Genomic DNA, 15,836 nt, shown 5'->3' with positions numbered 1-15,836 from the left:
TGGATGAAAGTCTAGACAGCAGAGGATTTTTTTTTAACATCTTTATTGGAGTGTAACTGCTTTACAATGGTGTGTTAGTTTCTGCTGTATAACAAAGTGAATCAACTATACATAGACATATATCCCCATATCTCCTCCCTCTTGCATCTCTCTCCCACCCTCCCTATCCCACCCCTCTAGGTGGTCACAAAGCACCGAGCTGATCTCCCTGTGCTATGTGGCTGCTTCCCACTAGCTATCTATTTTACATTTGGTACTGTATATATGTCCATGCCACTCTCGCACTTTGTCACAGCTTACCCTTCCCCCTCCCTGTGTCCTCAGGTCCATTCTCTAGTAGGGACAGCAGAGGATTTTGGGCAGATGAGTAGTTTGCTGTTTGCCAGACTGCCCTATTGGAGCACAAAGTCTGTGGAAATATGGTATTAGCAGGTTACCAGTTGGAGCACAAAATTAACTTTTCACTAGCAAATATTTGTCCACAGTAATTTAAACCATTTTTTATTCAGTTTACACATGAGGGGGCAGTATGGTACTTATAAAGCAAATGCTCTGTTGAAATTGTTTATTTCTGTTGGTATATAATAGTTTTTAGGTGAGAACTTTTAGACTGAATATAATTCTGACACGTTTGTTAGCTATTAAATGTGATACATATATGCGATACGCTCACTCATATACACAGGTCATGTGCCTGTTTTTATTCAAACATATAAATAATAATCTTGTAATAGTGGGGCTTTCACACAGTGCCTTTTATTGTGAGTTTTATATTTACGGTTTGTTTAATGCTAGCTGGCTTTCTTCGAGCATCTACCTTTAGAACATCAGCCCTCTGGAGATACAGTGTCAGGGTGATGTCTAAATATTTTATGTTATGACTTCATTGAGGGCTGAAGGGACTCCAGTGTTGTTGGGGACAGGAAGCTTCTGAACTCAGGTCTTGGCAGCTATGAAAATTTTATTATAAATCACCTCTGTATGATATGCTTCCCTTTATGGCACAGTTTGCTTTTCTCAAGAGAAAAAAAAATTGCTAAGCAAAGAAGCAGCACATTTTAATTAATGTTGTTATTGCTGATAGATGAATGATACTGTAGATAATCAAGGTTCTGATACTCTAGATTTCATAAATGGAAGGTAAATATTTAAGAGAAGTTGGAAGGTATTAAACGAATTGGTGAAATCTACAAAGCATTTTCTGAAAAATGCTCATGGGAATCCGAAAGGTAATTTCGTAAAGCACAGGCTATTTTTAAATGTGTAAAAAATATTTGCGGTCATATGTTTCTGTTTATGTAGTTTGAAAAAAAAATTGAGACTAGCATTTTGGCATAAATATAACTCTGTGTGAAATTGAATGGGGTATTTGTTTTTAATGTTTTATCCCGATTACTTCCTTTGTGGATGAAGAGCTGTGGTATTGTCTACATCTGGTGAAAATAGTTATACTTGTTTAGTTTGGGCATGAATCTATTTTGAAATATAATGATTTGATGCTGCTTTTACTTAATTTTAATGAGAAATTTTATTTTGAAATCTCTGTTAAAAAATAAAGACTTATGACTTAATACCCAAAATTTGAAGGCATGGATTTTTGGCTCCAGCAGTCCCTTTTGGATGAACTCCAAATGTTGTTTGGTACTGGTATACTGTTGCAAAACCCAGGTTTCTGTTCATGGAAAACAATTAATGTCCTTCATGTTTTGATGGCAGATTTTTAGGACCCTGCCTGATGCCACACTGCCTGAGCCAGTCACCCTGTCAGCATCACCCCCAAATGCTCCACCAAGGCAATCGAAGAGACAAGGCCAGAGGACTAAGAGACCCGTGGCTGTATATAATCTTTGTCTTGAACTGGAAGATGGTAAGATGTTAATTACATGTTTCTTCTTGATAGTCTGTTGAGAATAGGCAAAGCCTATGTCCCCAGGGCGGGCCATGGTTTTCCATCCTTTGGATTTTAACTTCTTTTCCCCTTAAGATTATGATTTTTGAGATTAACAGGGAGGGTAAATCTTTCCTTGTCAGGGAGAGAATGCACGTTTCAGTTTTGTGTTTGTCTTTGTTATTCACGGTTCTTTTTTTACTTTGAAAAGACAGCTAAAATTTCTTTTTGGGGAAACTTATGTGACCTCCTGTGAGGTTACATAACCCCGAGACAAATGGAAGAGGAACTAAAGTGAAAGTAGATCTTTCATGAGAGGAGCAGATAGGAGTCTGATGTTAAATGCATTGAGATCAAAGGCACGGGTCCCTGTGGCGCTGGGGTCTGTGCTTCTGCACCGTCCGGTTTTCTGACTGTCTTGTAAGGCAGGTATCTCATCCTGTGGTGGGGTGGCAAATTGACCACGGTCGGGGGCTAGGCTGAGTGGACCGAGCTGCAGTGGGACTCTGACCAGTGGAAGTCCTTACTTTCCATCCAAGCCACCCTGTTCCAACTCTCTGTGGTCATGTGGCCACCTTGTCTCAGTATTGCCAGATTGCCTCATTTTTACCGGAGCCTAGAAATTGGAATTTTAACCACTGATCCCTACAAAACAAGGCTGTGAGCCATGGTGAGACCCCAGTTGCTGATTTGTAATCACGTAGTTATTGGCGTGGAGAATAAGATCGAAACTACCAAGGTTTTATTGGTTTGGAGGTGTGAGGTGATTGTCAGAGGGAAGGAGGAAATGAAGATAGAAACATACAGTACCTCCATCATAAGCAGCTGTATAATGAAATGTCACATAGCTAATATCCAAAGACCCATGCAAGCAGGTGACACCTGTCTTTAATAACTCTCAGGGGATCTGTACACAAGGATTCAGAATGCCTCCTGTAGTGTGTGTGTGTGTGTGTGTGTGTGTGAATAAACACTTATATATTACATACACACACACACACGTTAGTTTTACAATCAGATCCTCATTTTTCAGAGAAAGGGCATGATTTATTAAAGTCAACCTGTACTTTCAGAGCTTCCTTTTAGACCTTAGTTTCAGCTTCTGAGCCCAGCCAACTTCTTATTCTCTCTCTCCTTTCTCGTGTTCACTCTCTCGAGTTGCTAATAAGGAGTAAAGCTGACTGGTTTGAATTGAGCCTTGTCTTCTATCTCACTTGTCCTCTGGTGGAAGTGTTAAAAAATTAGTGAACAAGGCAAATGTTGGAAAGTAGGAGGGGAACAAAATCAAGGTGATGTAAAACAATACCTACTTGGGCTCATCGGCCCTTGAGCAAAACTGAACTGATTCTATTTCATAAAGGAAATGACCAAAGAGGGAATCACATCTACTTTGGTGGGTATTTTTAGGAATTGAATCAGAATATCCAGTCATGTGTACATAGTTTACTAACCTTTTGATCATTGGGTTGCTGAATGATTATTATTAATGGGTAAGAAGCTGCTGAAGTGGTATTCAGCACATCTTTTATGGAAATACTCAAAATGGTGTACAATCATAGCTTTCCTAATTTTTAGGCCATATAAAAATTATTTAAAACTCTTTAATTATAAGGGAAAAAAGAAGATGGACAAATATTTAATCCCTATAGTCTGTTTTTACGTTCACCATCTATATGATGTCTTATTCTACATTTTGTCTTTTTATAACTTTACATTGATCCTTCTGGATTGCAGCCTTTGATTTTTCTGGAAGTTGTTAAAATCAGAAAAGCCCATGATTTTGGTCATGGGGTGATTTTGTTTTATCTTACAGGTCATAAGATAAAGCAATTAAAACCTGTTATTTATCCTCTCCCCTCCCCCACCTATTATTTGTAGCTAAGCTTTAGTGAAACTCAAGTTGTGTGAAAAAGAATTGTTTCAGGGAGAACAAAGTGGGATCCATATTTTGCATATTCTAAACAAAGAAATAAATGAAGAGGTTGTGAAAATGCTTTTGAAAGGAAGCATACAGGGAAAGGATATTAAAAGGCTATGTTATTATTACTTAGCACATTGAAAACTCTACCCTTTCAAAAAAAAAACAAAAAACCCTTCTTATCACCAAGACTTATGTTTTTCAGTAGCCCGAGTCATCTAATTGTCAACTCTATTTGAAATTTTCAAAAGTTTAATCTTTTTATGTATTTTTTCTTATTGATGGTAGTTGAGTCACTTCCCATGTTTATCTAGTTTTGGTTAAGGTATGCATTATTAGCCAACTTTGGTTGATGATTTTTCCAAATTTTTTAGTTTATTATGAGTCCGATAGAAGGTTTAAATGTAAGTATGTTTCCACCTTTACCCTCCCCCCATTTATTCACTGTAGTACAAGTTAAATTTGACTTAATAAAATCCAGGACAAATTATTTTTGTTTAAAGTTAGGTAGATTATTTGCCAAGATTCAAGGAACTAGTTTGGATGACTGGAGATTTTCCTCAGCTGTATGATTTGGTCACAGATTTGGTATTTGAGTGAAGTGGTTTTGTGGTATGTTATTTCTTCTTCTGCATTGAGTAAGGTATGAAACCATGCGATGGACCCAACAGGCAACCCTGGAAAACACTCAGAACTGGTTTCAGTTCAGCATTAGGCAGATCAGAAAGTCGTTATTAGCAGTCAGCAAACCTGTTAGCATGAGCTGAAGTAGGATAGACCTAGAAGTGGAGAATCCTAGCTTAGCTGGTGTGAAATGGGAGAGACACCCTCTGCTGTTAGACATCTTTTTTATTATGTTTTTTTAACCCCGCCCCCCAAGTTTAATTAAAGACACTTAGTATCTTTACTTTAACAAAGGCTTTAATTGGCATTGGCACATTTAGCCATACTGCATACACAATGCTCATTTATTTTCCTTTTTAACATGTGATTTAATGGTATTAAACTTGTTATTTGCAGAAGACTTTAAAATTCTAGTTACTTGCTTAAAGATCTCTGTTGATGCTTAAGATGAACTGAAATGGATATATTATCTAGCTAGATTTCTTTAAATAGAGCAGCTGTTAATTTTTTTCTGCAATTCTTTTTATTATTTTGTAGAAGCCCTATCGTTCATTTTCATATAGGATTTAATAGTCTCACAAACCTCAAAGCTGAGTAGATTTGGCTACATCAATTGTTGGGAAATAGCAAAATATGAGGTAGGCTGCTAAGTGCTAAAAAGAAGATGAAAACATCAAAGGCTTCCTTTTATTTCGTTCTCAGGTTATCTTTGTGTTATTTCCTTAGAAGTGGTAGTAAAGTAACTCTAAAAAAGTTTAGTGTGTGTTGTGTTTTTGTTTATACCTGCCCGCTCCAAATTTATGTCCTTCCTACCTCTTTTTTTAATTATATACATTTCAGGTGTACAGCATTATAATTTGACCTCTGTATACACTACACACTGATCACCGCCACAGGTCTAGTTATCATCCATCACCATACACTTGACCCTGTTTACCCCTTTCATCCACTCCCCAACCCTCTTCCTCTCTGGCAACCACTAATCTGTTCTCTGTATCTATGTGTTTGTTTTATGTTGTTCATTTGTTTTTTAAGATTTCAGATGTGAGTGAAATCATATGGTATTTGTCTTTCTCTCCCTGACTTACTTCATATAGCAAAATACCTCCAATGTCCATCTATGCTGTCACAAATATCAAGATTTCATTCTTTGTCATGGCTGAGTTGCATACATACATATGCAATATGTATGGTACACATATATATAATTCATCTATTGATGGACACTTACGTTGTTTCCCTATCTTGACTATTGTAAATAATGCTGCAATGAAAATTGGGGTGCATGTGTCTCTTCAAATTAATATTTTTGTGTTCTTTGGATAAATACCCAGAAGAGGAATAGCTGGGTCATATGATAGTTCTCCTCTTAACTCTTTGAGGAACCTCCATACTGTTTTCCCTAGTGGCTGCACCAAGTTACATTTCCAGAAATGGTGTACTAGGGTTCCCTTTTCTCCACATCCTCTCCAGCATTTGTTATTTATTGTCTTTGTTAATAGCCATTCCAACAGGTATGAGGTGATAGCTCATTGTGGTTTTGATTTGCATTTTCCTAACAATGGATGATATTGAACACCTTTTCATGAGTCTTTTGGCCATCTCTGTGTGTTCTTTTGGAAAACGTCTGGTCACATCCTCTGACCATTTTTCAGTTGGGTTGTTTTATTTATTTATTTTTGCTTTTGTTGTTAAGTTGTATGAGTTCTTTATATATTTTGATATTTTTAGATATTAATGCCTTATTGGATATGTGATTTGCTAATATCATCTCCCATTCAGTAAGTTGCCTTTTCATTTGGTTGATGGTTTCCTTCACTGTGCAGAAGCTTTTTAGTTTGATGTAGTCTCATTTGTTTATTTTTCCTTTTGTTTCCCTTGCCTTTGAAGTCAGATCCACAAAAACATAGCCAAGACCAATGTCAGTTATGTTACCACCTCTGTTTTCTTCTAGAAATTTTATGGTTTCAGCTCTTACATTCAAGTGTTTAATCGATTTTGAGTTGATTTTTGTGTGTGGTGTAAGTTAGTGGTCTAGTTTCATTCTTTTGCATGTTGCTGTCCAGTTTCCCCAATGCTGTTTATTGAAGAGACTGTCATTTCTCGATTGTATGTTATTTGCTCCTTTGTCTTAATTTAATTGTCCATGTATGTGAAGGTTTATTTCTGGACTCTCATTCTGTTCTATTGATCTGTGTGTCTGTTTTTGTTCCAGTACCACACTGTTTAGATTACTATAGCTTTGTAGTATAGTTGGAAGACAAGGAGTAGAATACCACCAGCTTTGTTGTTCTTTCTCAAGATTGTTTGGGCCATTTGGGGTCTTTTGTGGTTCCATACAATTTTTAGAGTTATTTGTTCTGCTTCTGTGAAATATGCCATTGGCATTTTGATAGGGATTTCATTGAATCTGTAAAGAGCATGGATATTTTAGCAATATAAATTCTTCTAATCCATGAGCATGGAATATCTTTCCATACATTTGTGTTTTCTTCAGTTTCTTTCCAGTGCCTTATAATTTTCAGTTTACAGGTCTTTCACCTCCTTGGTTAAATTGACTTCCAGGTATTTTGTTCTTTTTGTTGCAATTATAAATGTGATTGTTTTCTTAGTTTCTGTTTATGGTAGTTTGCTCTTAGTGTATATAAATGCCACATATTTCTGTATATTGATTTTGTATCCTGCAACTTTAATGAATTCATTTATTCTAACTGTTTTTTTGATGGAGGCTTTAGGGTTTTCTCTATATGGTATCATGTCATCTGTGGATAGTGACAGTTTTACTTCTTCCTTTCTGGTTTGGATGTCTTTTATTTCTTTTTCTTACCTAATTGTTGTGGCTAGGACTTTCAGTACTATGTTGAATAAAAGTAAGGTGAGAGTGGGCATCCTTGTCTTTTTCCTGATCTTACAGGATAAGCTTTTAGCTTTTCACTGTTAGGATATGATGTTAGCTGTGGGTTTGTCATATATGGCCTCAATTATGTAAAGGTACATGCCCTCTATACCGACTTTGTTGAGAGTTTTGCATTTTTGAAATGTTTTTTTGGCATCTGTTGAGATGATCATATGGTTTTTATCCTTAATTTTGTTGATGTGCTGTATCATGTTGATTGATTTATGGATGTTGAACCAATCTTACATCCCTGGAATAAATCCCACTTGATCATGATGTAAGATCCTCTTAATGTATTTAATGTATCATTGGATTTCATTTACTAATATTTTGTTGAGAATTTTTTTCATCTATGTTCATCAAGGATATTGGCTTGTAATTTTCTTTTTTTGTGGTGTTCTTGTTTGGTTTTGGCATCAGGGTAATGTTGGCTTCATAAAATGTGTTTGGAAGATTTCTCTCCTCTTCAGTTTTTTTGGAAGAGTTTGAGAAGAATAGGTATTAAATCTTTGAGTGTTTTGTAGAATTCACCAGTGAAGCCATCTGCCTGGGCTTTTGTTTGTTGGGAGATTTTTGGATTACTGTTTCCACCTCCTTACTAGTAATTGGTCTATTCAGATTTTCTATTTCTTCATGATTCAGTTGAAGATTCTGTGTTTCTAGAAGTTGATGCACTTCTAGGTTGTCCAATTTGTTAGCTTGTAATTGTCTGTAGTAGTTTCTTATGATTCTTTGTATTTCTCTGGTTGTTACTTCCCGTCTTTGATCTCTGATTTTATTTAGTTGAGCCCTCCTTTTTCCCTTGGCAGTCTAGCTAATGGCTTGTCAATTTTGTGTTTTCAAAGAACCAGATTGTACTTTCATTGATCTTTTCTATTGTTTTTATAATCTCATTTATTTCCACTCTTGATTATTTCCTTCCTTCTACTAATTTTGGACTACTTTGTTCTTCTTTTTTCAGTTCCTTTAGGTATGAAGTTACTTGGAGTTTTTCTTGTTTCTTGAGGTAGGCCTGTATTGCTATGAACTTTCTTTGCTACATCTTGTTGATTTTGGCATGTTGTATTTCTGTTTTTATTTATCTCTTGGTATTTTCTTATTTCTCCTTTGATTTCTTCAGTGAGCCATTGGTTGCTCAGTAGCATGTTGGCTTATCTCCATGTTCTTGTGGTTTTTCCTTTTGTTTCCTGTGATTGATTTCTACTTTCATACCATTGTGGTTGGAGAAAATGCTTGATTTGATTTGAGTCTTCCTGAGACTTGTCTAGTGACCTAACATGTAATCTGTCTTGGAGAATGTTCCATATGCACTTGAAAAGAGTGTGCATTCTGCTTTTGGATGGAATATTCTGTATTTGTATATATCTATTAAGTCCATTTGGTCTGATGTGTTGTTTAAATTCAGTGTTTCCATATTGATTTTCTGCCTGGATGATCTATCCATTGATATAAGTGAGGTGTTAAAGTCCCCCACTGTTATTGTATTGCCTTTAATATCTCTTTATATCCATTAATATTTGCTTTCCTATATCTTTGTGCTCCTCTGCTGGGTACATATACATTTATAAATCTTATATCTTCTTTCTGGATTGACCCCTTTATCATTGTGCAATGCCCTTCTTTGTCTTTTATTACAGTCTTTCTTTTAAAATCCATTTTGTCTGATATGAGTGTAGTTTCTCCAGCTTTCTTTCATTTCCATTTGCATGGAATGTCTTTTTAAGTCCCTTCACTTTGAGTCTCTGTGTACCCTTTCTTCTGAAGTGAGTCTCTCTCCATTCAGCCGTTCTGCCTTTGATGGGCAAATTTAGTCTATTTACATTTAAAGTAATTATTAACAGGTATGTACTTGTTGCCATTATGTTAATTGTTTCCTGGCTGTTTTTGTAGTTCTTCTCTGTTCCTTTCTTCTCTTTCTTGCTTCCTTTGTGTCTTGGCGGGTTTTTGCGTGCATGCGCGCACATGTGTGTGTGTTATGCTTACATTCCTTCATCATTTTCTTTTGTGTGTTTAATGTAGGTTTTATTCCTTGTGGTTTCATTGAGGTTTACATATAACATCTTATGTAAATAGTAGCCCATTTTAAATTGGTAACCTCTTAAAGCTTTGGCATGTGTCCAAATTTATCTTTTTACTCCCCCATCACATTTTATACCTTTGATGACACATTTTACATCTCATTTTGTGCATCTTTTAACTAATTATTTTAATTTTAGTTATGTTTACTACTTTTGTCTTTTAACCTTCATGTTTGTATTTTAAGTGGTTTCACTACCTGTATTATATATTTACCTTTTCCAGTGATGTTTTTACTTTTATGTGTTTTCTCATTATTAATTAGTGCCATTTCTTTTCAGCTTAAAGAAGTCACTTTAGCATTTCTTGTAGGGCTGGTTTAGTGGTGATAAACTCCTTTAGCTTTAGCTTATCTGGGAAACTCTTAATCTCTCCTTCAATTCTGAATGCTAACTTTGTGGGTACAGAATTCTTGGTTGGAAGTTTTTTCTTTCAGCACTTTGAATATGTTGTGTCACTCCCTTCTGGACTGTAAAATTTCTGCTGAAAAATTTGCTGACAGCCTTATGGGGTTTTTCTTGTATGTAACAAGTTGTTTTTCTTTTGCTGCTTTTAGCATTGTCTCTTTATCCTTAACTTTTACCATTTTAATTATAATATGTCTTGGTGTGTGTCTTTTTGGTTTCATCTTGCTTGGAACTCTTTGGGATTCCTGGGCCTGGATGTCTCTTTCCTTCCACAGATTAGGGAAGTTTACAGCCACTATTTCTTCAAATAAGTTTTCTGGACCTTTCTCTCCCTCTTCTCCTTCTGGGACCCCTGTAATATAAATATTATTCTTCTTGATGTTGTCTCAAAGGTCCCTTAAGGTATCTTCACTTAATTTTTGTTTTCTTTTTGCTGCTCTGTCTGGGTGAGTCCTATTGTTTTCTCTTCCAGCTTGCTCATTCATCCTCCTGCCTCATTTAGTCTGCTGGTGAGCCCCTGTAGTGTATTTTTCAGTTCAGTTACAACTTCTGTTCAGTACTTGCTTATATTTTCTGTCTCTTTGTTGAAGTTCTCACTGTGTTCATCTATTCTTCTCCCAAGTTCAATGAGTACCTTTATGACTATTAATTTGAACTCTGTGACAGGTAGATTGCTTATCTTTGTTTCATTTTGTTCCTTTTCTGAGGCTTTGTCTTTTTCTTTTGTTGGAACATATTCCCTTGTCTCCTCATTTTGCCTCATTTTGTGTTTGTTTCTATGTATTAGGTAAATCAGCTATCTCTCCCAGAATTGAAGGAATGGCCTTATTTAGGAGATGCCTTGTGGGGCTCAGAAGTGCATTCCTGACTGGCCACCAGAGCCAGGCATTCAGGGAGTATCCCCTATGTGGGCTGCATGTGCCCTCTTGTGGTGGGAACGTGGCTGCTGGTGCAGTGTCTGGTGGACGGGGCTGGGTCCCGGACCCTTAGTACCTTTTTATATAAAGAGAGACTGTTGTGTTTGTCCCCATATACAAGGAAAGTTCATGAGGCTGTATGAGGTATATTCTTTGCTATTTTCTCTTCAAGGCAGAAGAAACATTTTAAAAGAAGGTTTGGTGAGTGAGAAGAAGATTATCATCTGAATTTTGACTAAGCTCTCCCATTCTTCCTTTATGCTGGCTCTAATTTTAAACACAACTAGACATTCACAGGACTAGTTTTATTTGTATCTTCTTTGGTAATTAGGTATTCTTTGCCTGTCTTCTTTTGTACGTGGTATAGCAGTTTGTTTATTTAGACAACAGAAAAGATATGACTTATAAAGAGTTGAAAACAAAATCATCTTGCAAGCCAATTGGCAGGATTTAATATTATTTTAGGGTAGTTCTTACTTGGGTATCGTTAGGTTGGCACTTTCCCACTTGGATCCCGGATGTGCTAACTGGAGCACATTTTGTTGAACATGTATTATTGTAGTCCTACAGTGTGGTAGAGAACATGACGAGGATGCAGAGCTTTATAAGCAAAAAAGTGAAAATACAACTGTCGAAGGGGAGATGGGTTAACAATAAAGCAGGACCATTTTCCTCCTTTCTTAAAGGAAGAACCTATCCTGATATGCATCCATCTGTAAAATCAGGGTGGGACAAATCTGTCTTGTAGGAGTCAAGAAGGCCATGGTAAAAGTCTGGTTAAGTAATTTAAGCTTAGGTTGATGTGGGCTTGAGTCAGCACTAGGAATTGAAAATAAAATGGATATCTGGTAGAAATGTTAAAGCAAGTTGTTGGGACTTCTCCACTGACCAGGTGTGGAGGATGAAGGCAGCTAATTAACACAGATGTCATCAGACACATTGTAGGCTCATAGGTAAATCTTTTCCTTGTGTTTATGTCTTAGTTTTGTCCTGAGGCTTTTTTAAAATATATATCTTTAGACCATCTTTCCATCAAAAGGAAGAAATCATCTCATCTTGTTAGGGTCTTCAATACATATTGTTATATGTAACTTGTTTAGAAAATAGGTTTGGTATAAATACTGTATGTGGAAAGCCAGTGGACAGAGAAATGTTAAGTAATGACTGAAATGTTATGTCTTCTTAGAGAAAGATTAGTCTTATAATTATGAACAATGTAGAGCTCAGTTTTCTCCTACTTTACCTCACAGACTTATATCCATTCAGTCACAGGCTTATGTAAAGAATGGGCGGCCCCCACCATACTCAAAGATGTTTATTTCTGTAGAAGTCAAGGATGGAGAGCTGACAGTCACGGCAACTATGCACTCTCTAATCTCAGTTCCCAAGAGAGTATCTTTAGAGGGGTAGATTGGGCATTTGGGATTGACATGTACACACGGCTATATTTAAAATAGATAACCAAGAAGGACCTACTGTATATCACAGACAACTCTGCTCAACATTCTGTAATAATCTAAATGGGAAAAGAATTTGAAAAAGAATAGATACATGTATCACTTTGCTGTATACCTGAAACTAACATAACATTGTTAATCAACTGTGCTCCAATAAAAAAAATTAAAAAAGAAGAAATGACCTTCATGAAAGCATGTTTTCGTAAGTGAATTGTTACTACCCTGTCCTCCCTCAAATTGTATCAGGACACTTATGTGAGAGAGTAGCCACTGGAAAACCATTGTTGATGTGGATTTTCAGAGACCTTCTGCAGCTATTGACATTTCCTTGTAGACATATCTGATTAGCTTGCAGAGGTTAATAATCAACCCAAGTAACCGGCTGTAAGCAGATCTTTGTCTTATGCTTGGTAATCTTCTCTCGAATCTTACCATTTTTTTGCATGAGGCTTCATGGGTAGATTCTGGATAATAACTTTCCAAAGGCCGAGCCATCTTACCACCTCCTCTGAGCAAAGTCATGATTCCTTGGCATGGAATTACTGTGTTGTGAAGTTAAATCTAAGACCGGGCTTGAATCCAGTGACAGGCTCTGTTGACAGATTATTTCTCACTTTTACCGTGATGAGATCAATGGGTTGGAAAAGGCAGCCAGAAATGTCAGGGCTGTGATTGAGTTGTGACCTGCCCATAGATCATGCCCACTGCTTCCCCTGCACCGGCATCCCCAGACGCTTCCTCGAAGCTCAGCCCCCCTAATGTTAGTGACAAAGCACGAGGCACCTTCTTATATGACTTCCTCTATAATCTTAACTATGCTTCTGTGTGGGATGAACATTACCCCCTCTCTCTGGAGGGGGAAGAAAAAGAAGTCTTATTTAACGCCTTAAAAAAGTTCATGGCAGGTAACTAGAATAGAAGAGAGAAAAATTCTTTAAAGCTTGTCTCCCTGTGGTGTGGGTTTTTTCTTCTCTTCTAATAGCTTTTATTTTAATTTCTAGTTCTGAATTCAAGCAGCTGTCACTCTCTTTATAGCCCTCTTTGAAACACTTACAACGTAGGAGGTAGCCGGGCTGTCTAAGAAACATCTCTTCAAACCAACTGAAGTATTGTTTATCCTGAATGAAATAGAATTTTTAAGGCTGTCAGGAGTGACTGATTTGAAACGTTTCCTTTGGTAGCTAGGAAGATGAGGAGAAATCTTGAAGGGGAAGGTATTATCTCAGTGTGGCCAATTCCAAGCAATTGTTATTACTCAGAAAACTCTTATGGACCATAATAAAAAAATTACCAGGAGATAAGAGTGCTGTCTACAATTAATATAACCAAACAGACCTGTGGCCAGTTTATTTGTACTTAATCCTTCCCAGCTGTTGAGGAAAAAGAAATGATGTGAGATTGAGTCAACTGTGGAGGCTACTCCTGTAACTAGTTGTCTCTCCTTGCCTTTTATGAACTCTGGGTCACAACTTTGCAGCCTGGTTCCTTCTAAATGCTCATTCTGCTTGGCATGGCATTCTTATGTGTCTTCTAGGCAGTATTTAGAAGGAGTCCAATGTCAACCTTGGGTGGAAAAAAAAATCTTCAAGCCTATTACAGTGAATCATATGGCTGACATTTTGCACGTACTAATATTTGTTCTCTGAACTCAGCAACATGAGTCTTTGAGCTTGAATTGTGATGATGGCTGTGGTTTTCTTTTTCTCTTTGGGTCAGAATAGAAATGGTGACTCTTTAAGTCTCTGGTTATTATCTTAGTTATTTTAGAGGTGGGCTCTTTTTCTTAAAAATTTTAACAGTTAATGTGAGAACAGGATACAAAATTTGGAGGGTAATAATAGTGCACAGTTACAGATGCCATACTGTATGCCAGCTACTGTTGTTAGCAGTATTTGTTAAACTTAGGTAATCCTCATAACAATCCTATCGGTAGTATTATTATCTGTATTTTATAATTGGGGAAACTGAGGCTCAGAGAAGGTCAGTAGCTCACCTGAGTCTCCCGGCTAGTGAGTGACAAAGCCAGGATTAACCAGTCCCATTCCAGAGAATGGGCTCCTTACCACTCTGCTCAAGTGCAAACCCAAGTGCCTCAGCAAATGGTCTTCTCTTCTCTGGAGTTTTCCATGGCCAGTCTTTTTTTTTTTTTTTTTTTTTTTTTGAGGTATGCGGGCCTCTCACCGTTGTGGACTCTCCTGTTGCGGAGCACAGGCTCCGGACACGCAGGCTCAGCGGCCATGGCTCATGGGCCCAGCCACTCCATGGCATGTGGGATCTTCCTGGACCGGGGCACGAACCCATGTCCCCTGCATCGGCAGGTGGACTCTCAACCACTGCGCCACCAGGGAAGCCCTCCATGCCAGTCTTTTCAGAGATGTCATGTGCCTTTCAAACAATGCATTGATTTATTGTTTTTTAACTTTAAGAGTGATTCTTAGTTTTTCCATTAAAAGCAGTGGCTAGTTTTGTTGTAAAGGAATCAGAGTGATGGTTTTGATGAAGGAGATGAAGGAGAAGAAAGGGCCAGAGATGAGGATGGATTTAAACCTGGGACACAACACACTGTAACAAAAATGGGTCCTCTAAGAGAAAGGGGTCGCTCATTTTTATGGGCCAGGAGAAGGAAAAGCAATCATTTTATTTCAGTATTATATTTATTTTATTGTGATGTATATACCCATTTACCTAAATGAACAAATATCTGGTCTTACGTTACTTGCGGTAAGGTGAAAAGTCTCCATTCAATCCCATCAGCTCAGTCCCTACAAACCAAATCTGTAACCACTGCTATTAATAGGTTGAGCTATGTCAGAGGGCCAGCTCTCAGTTCCAAAGTTATCTAATATTGGCAATTTCAAATGTTTTTTCATTTACATGTCATTTCAACCTATAGTTTCTTAAATCCTTTCAAAGTTAAAATTCCAAATCGGATTGCTGGCCACTGTTATTAGGAGGGTCGTCGTATCACATGAAACTGCTCTGCTGTTTGTCTATGTCAAAACTGATTGCATAGCAGCAGTTTGACTTGGTTCAATCTATAGTTTCTTATTTTTCCTTCTAGAATCCTTCATGTACATATAAGCAGAGATGAATATAGATTTTTATATATCCCCTGTGTGCTCAAAAGCTAGTTGTGCACCATATTTTAAAAAACTTTATATCTTTTATTGTTTTCATATCAATACAAAGAGAGTGCCCTCTCCTTTTTCACTGCTGTATAGTATTCTGTGTGTTCTGTTGTGTGGGTGTCCTCTTAAAGGCCTTGTTCTACAGCCAAACACAAGCAGATGGTACAGGTCCTCAGTAATCACACACAGGCTTCTAGCCTTCCAAGGATCACAGAAATGTGTCCACAGAAATAATACATATGGTGTGATTTTGAATGACTCAAGTAAGTTATAAAACAGAATTTCAGAATAGCCTCACTTCTAAAGGGAAAACTATGTGCATAAAAGTATAAGCATAGAAATAAATCTGGAAGAATATTAATCAGTTATGACAGTGGTTTTCCTTAGGAAGTGAATGATGATTTTCTTCTTTAAACGTATCTGTATTTCTTTTTCCTTGTTATATACGTGTACATGTATACACATATAAATACACATACACACACATGCATCCTGCATACAAGTATGTGTATTTAAGTTACAACT

General features: G+C 37.0%; 1 protein-coding gene across 2 annotated transcripts in view; it reads left to right on the top strand.

The window, feature by feature from the left end:
• The window catches only part of ARHGAP10 (Rho GTPase activating protein 10), a 337,729-nt gene that overhangs the window by 281,812 nt on the left and 40,081 nt on the right, over window positions 1-15,836 (top strand). For both annotated transcript variants that reach the window (XM_082605670.1, XM_082605669.1), the window contains one exon: window positions 1,717-1,867. In XM_082605670.1, coding sequence (XP_082461796.1) covers window positions 1,717-1,867 — 151 coding nt within the window. The remainder of the gene's footprint in view (window positions 1-1,716; window positions 1,868-15,836) is intronic.

Source organism: Mesoplodon mirus (genome assembly GCF_964341445.2).
Source record: "Mesoplodon mirus genome assembly, chromosome: 2".
Taxonomy (NCBI): domain Eukaryota; kingdom Metazoa; phylum Chordata; class Mammalia; order Artiodactyla; family Ziphiidae; genus Mesoplodon; species Mesoplodon mirus.
The sequence above is the reverse complement of the archived record's forward strand: the minus strand, read 5'-3'. Positions and strand labels throughout refer to the sequence as shown.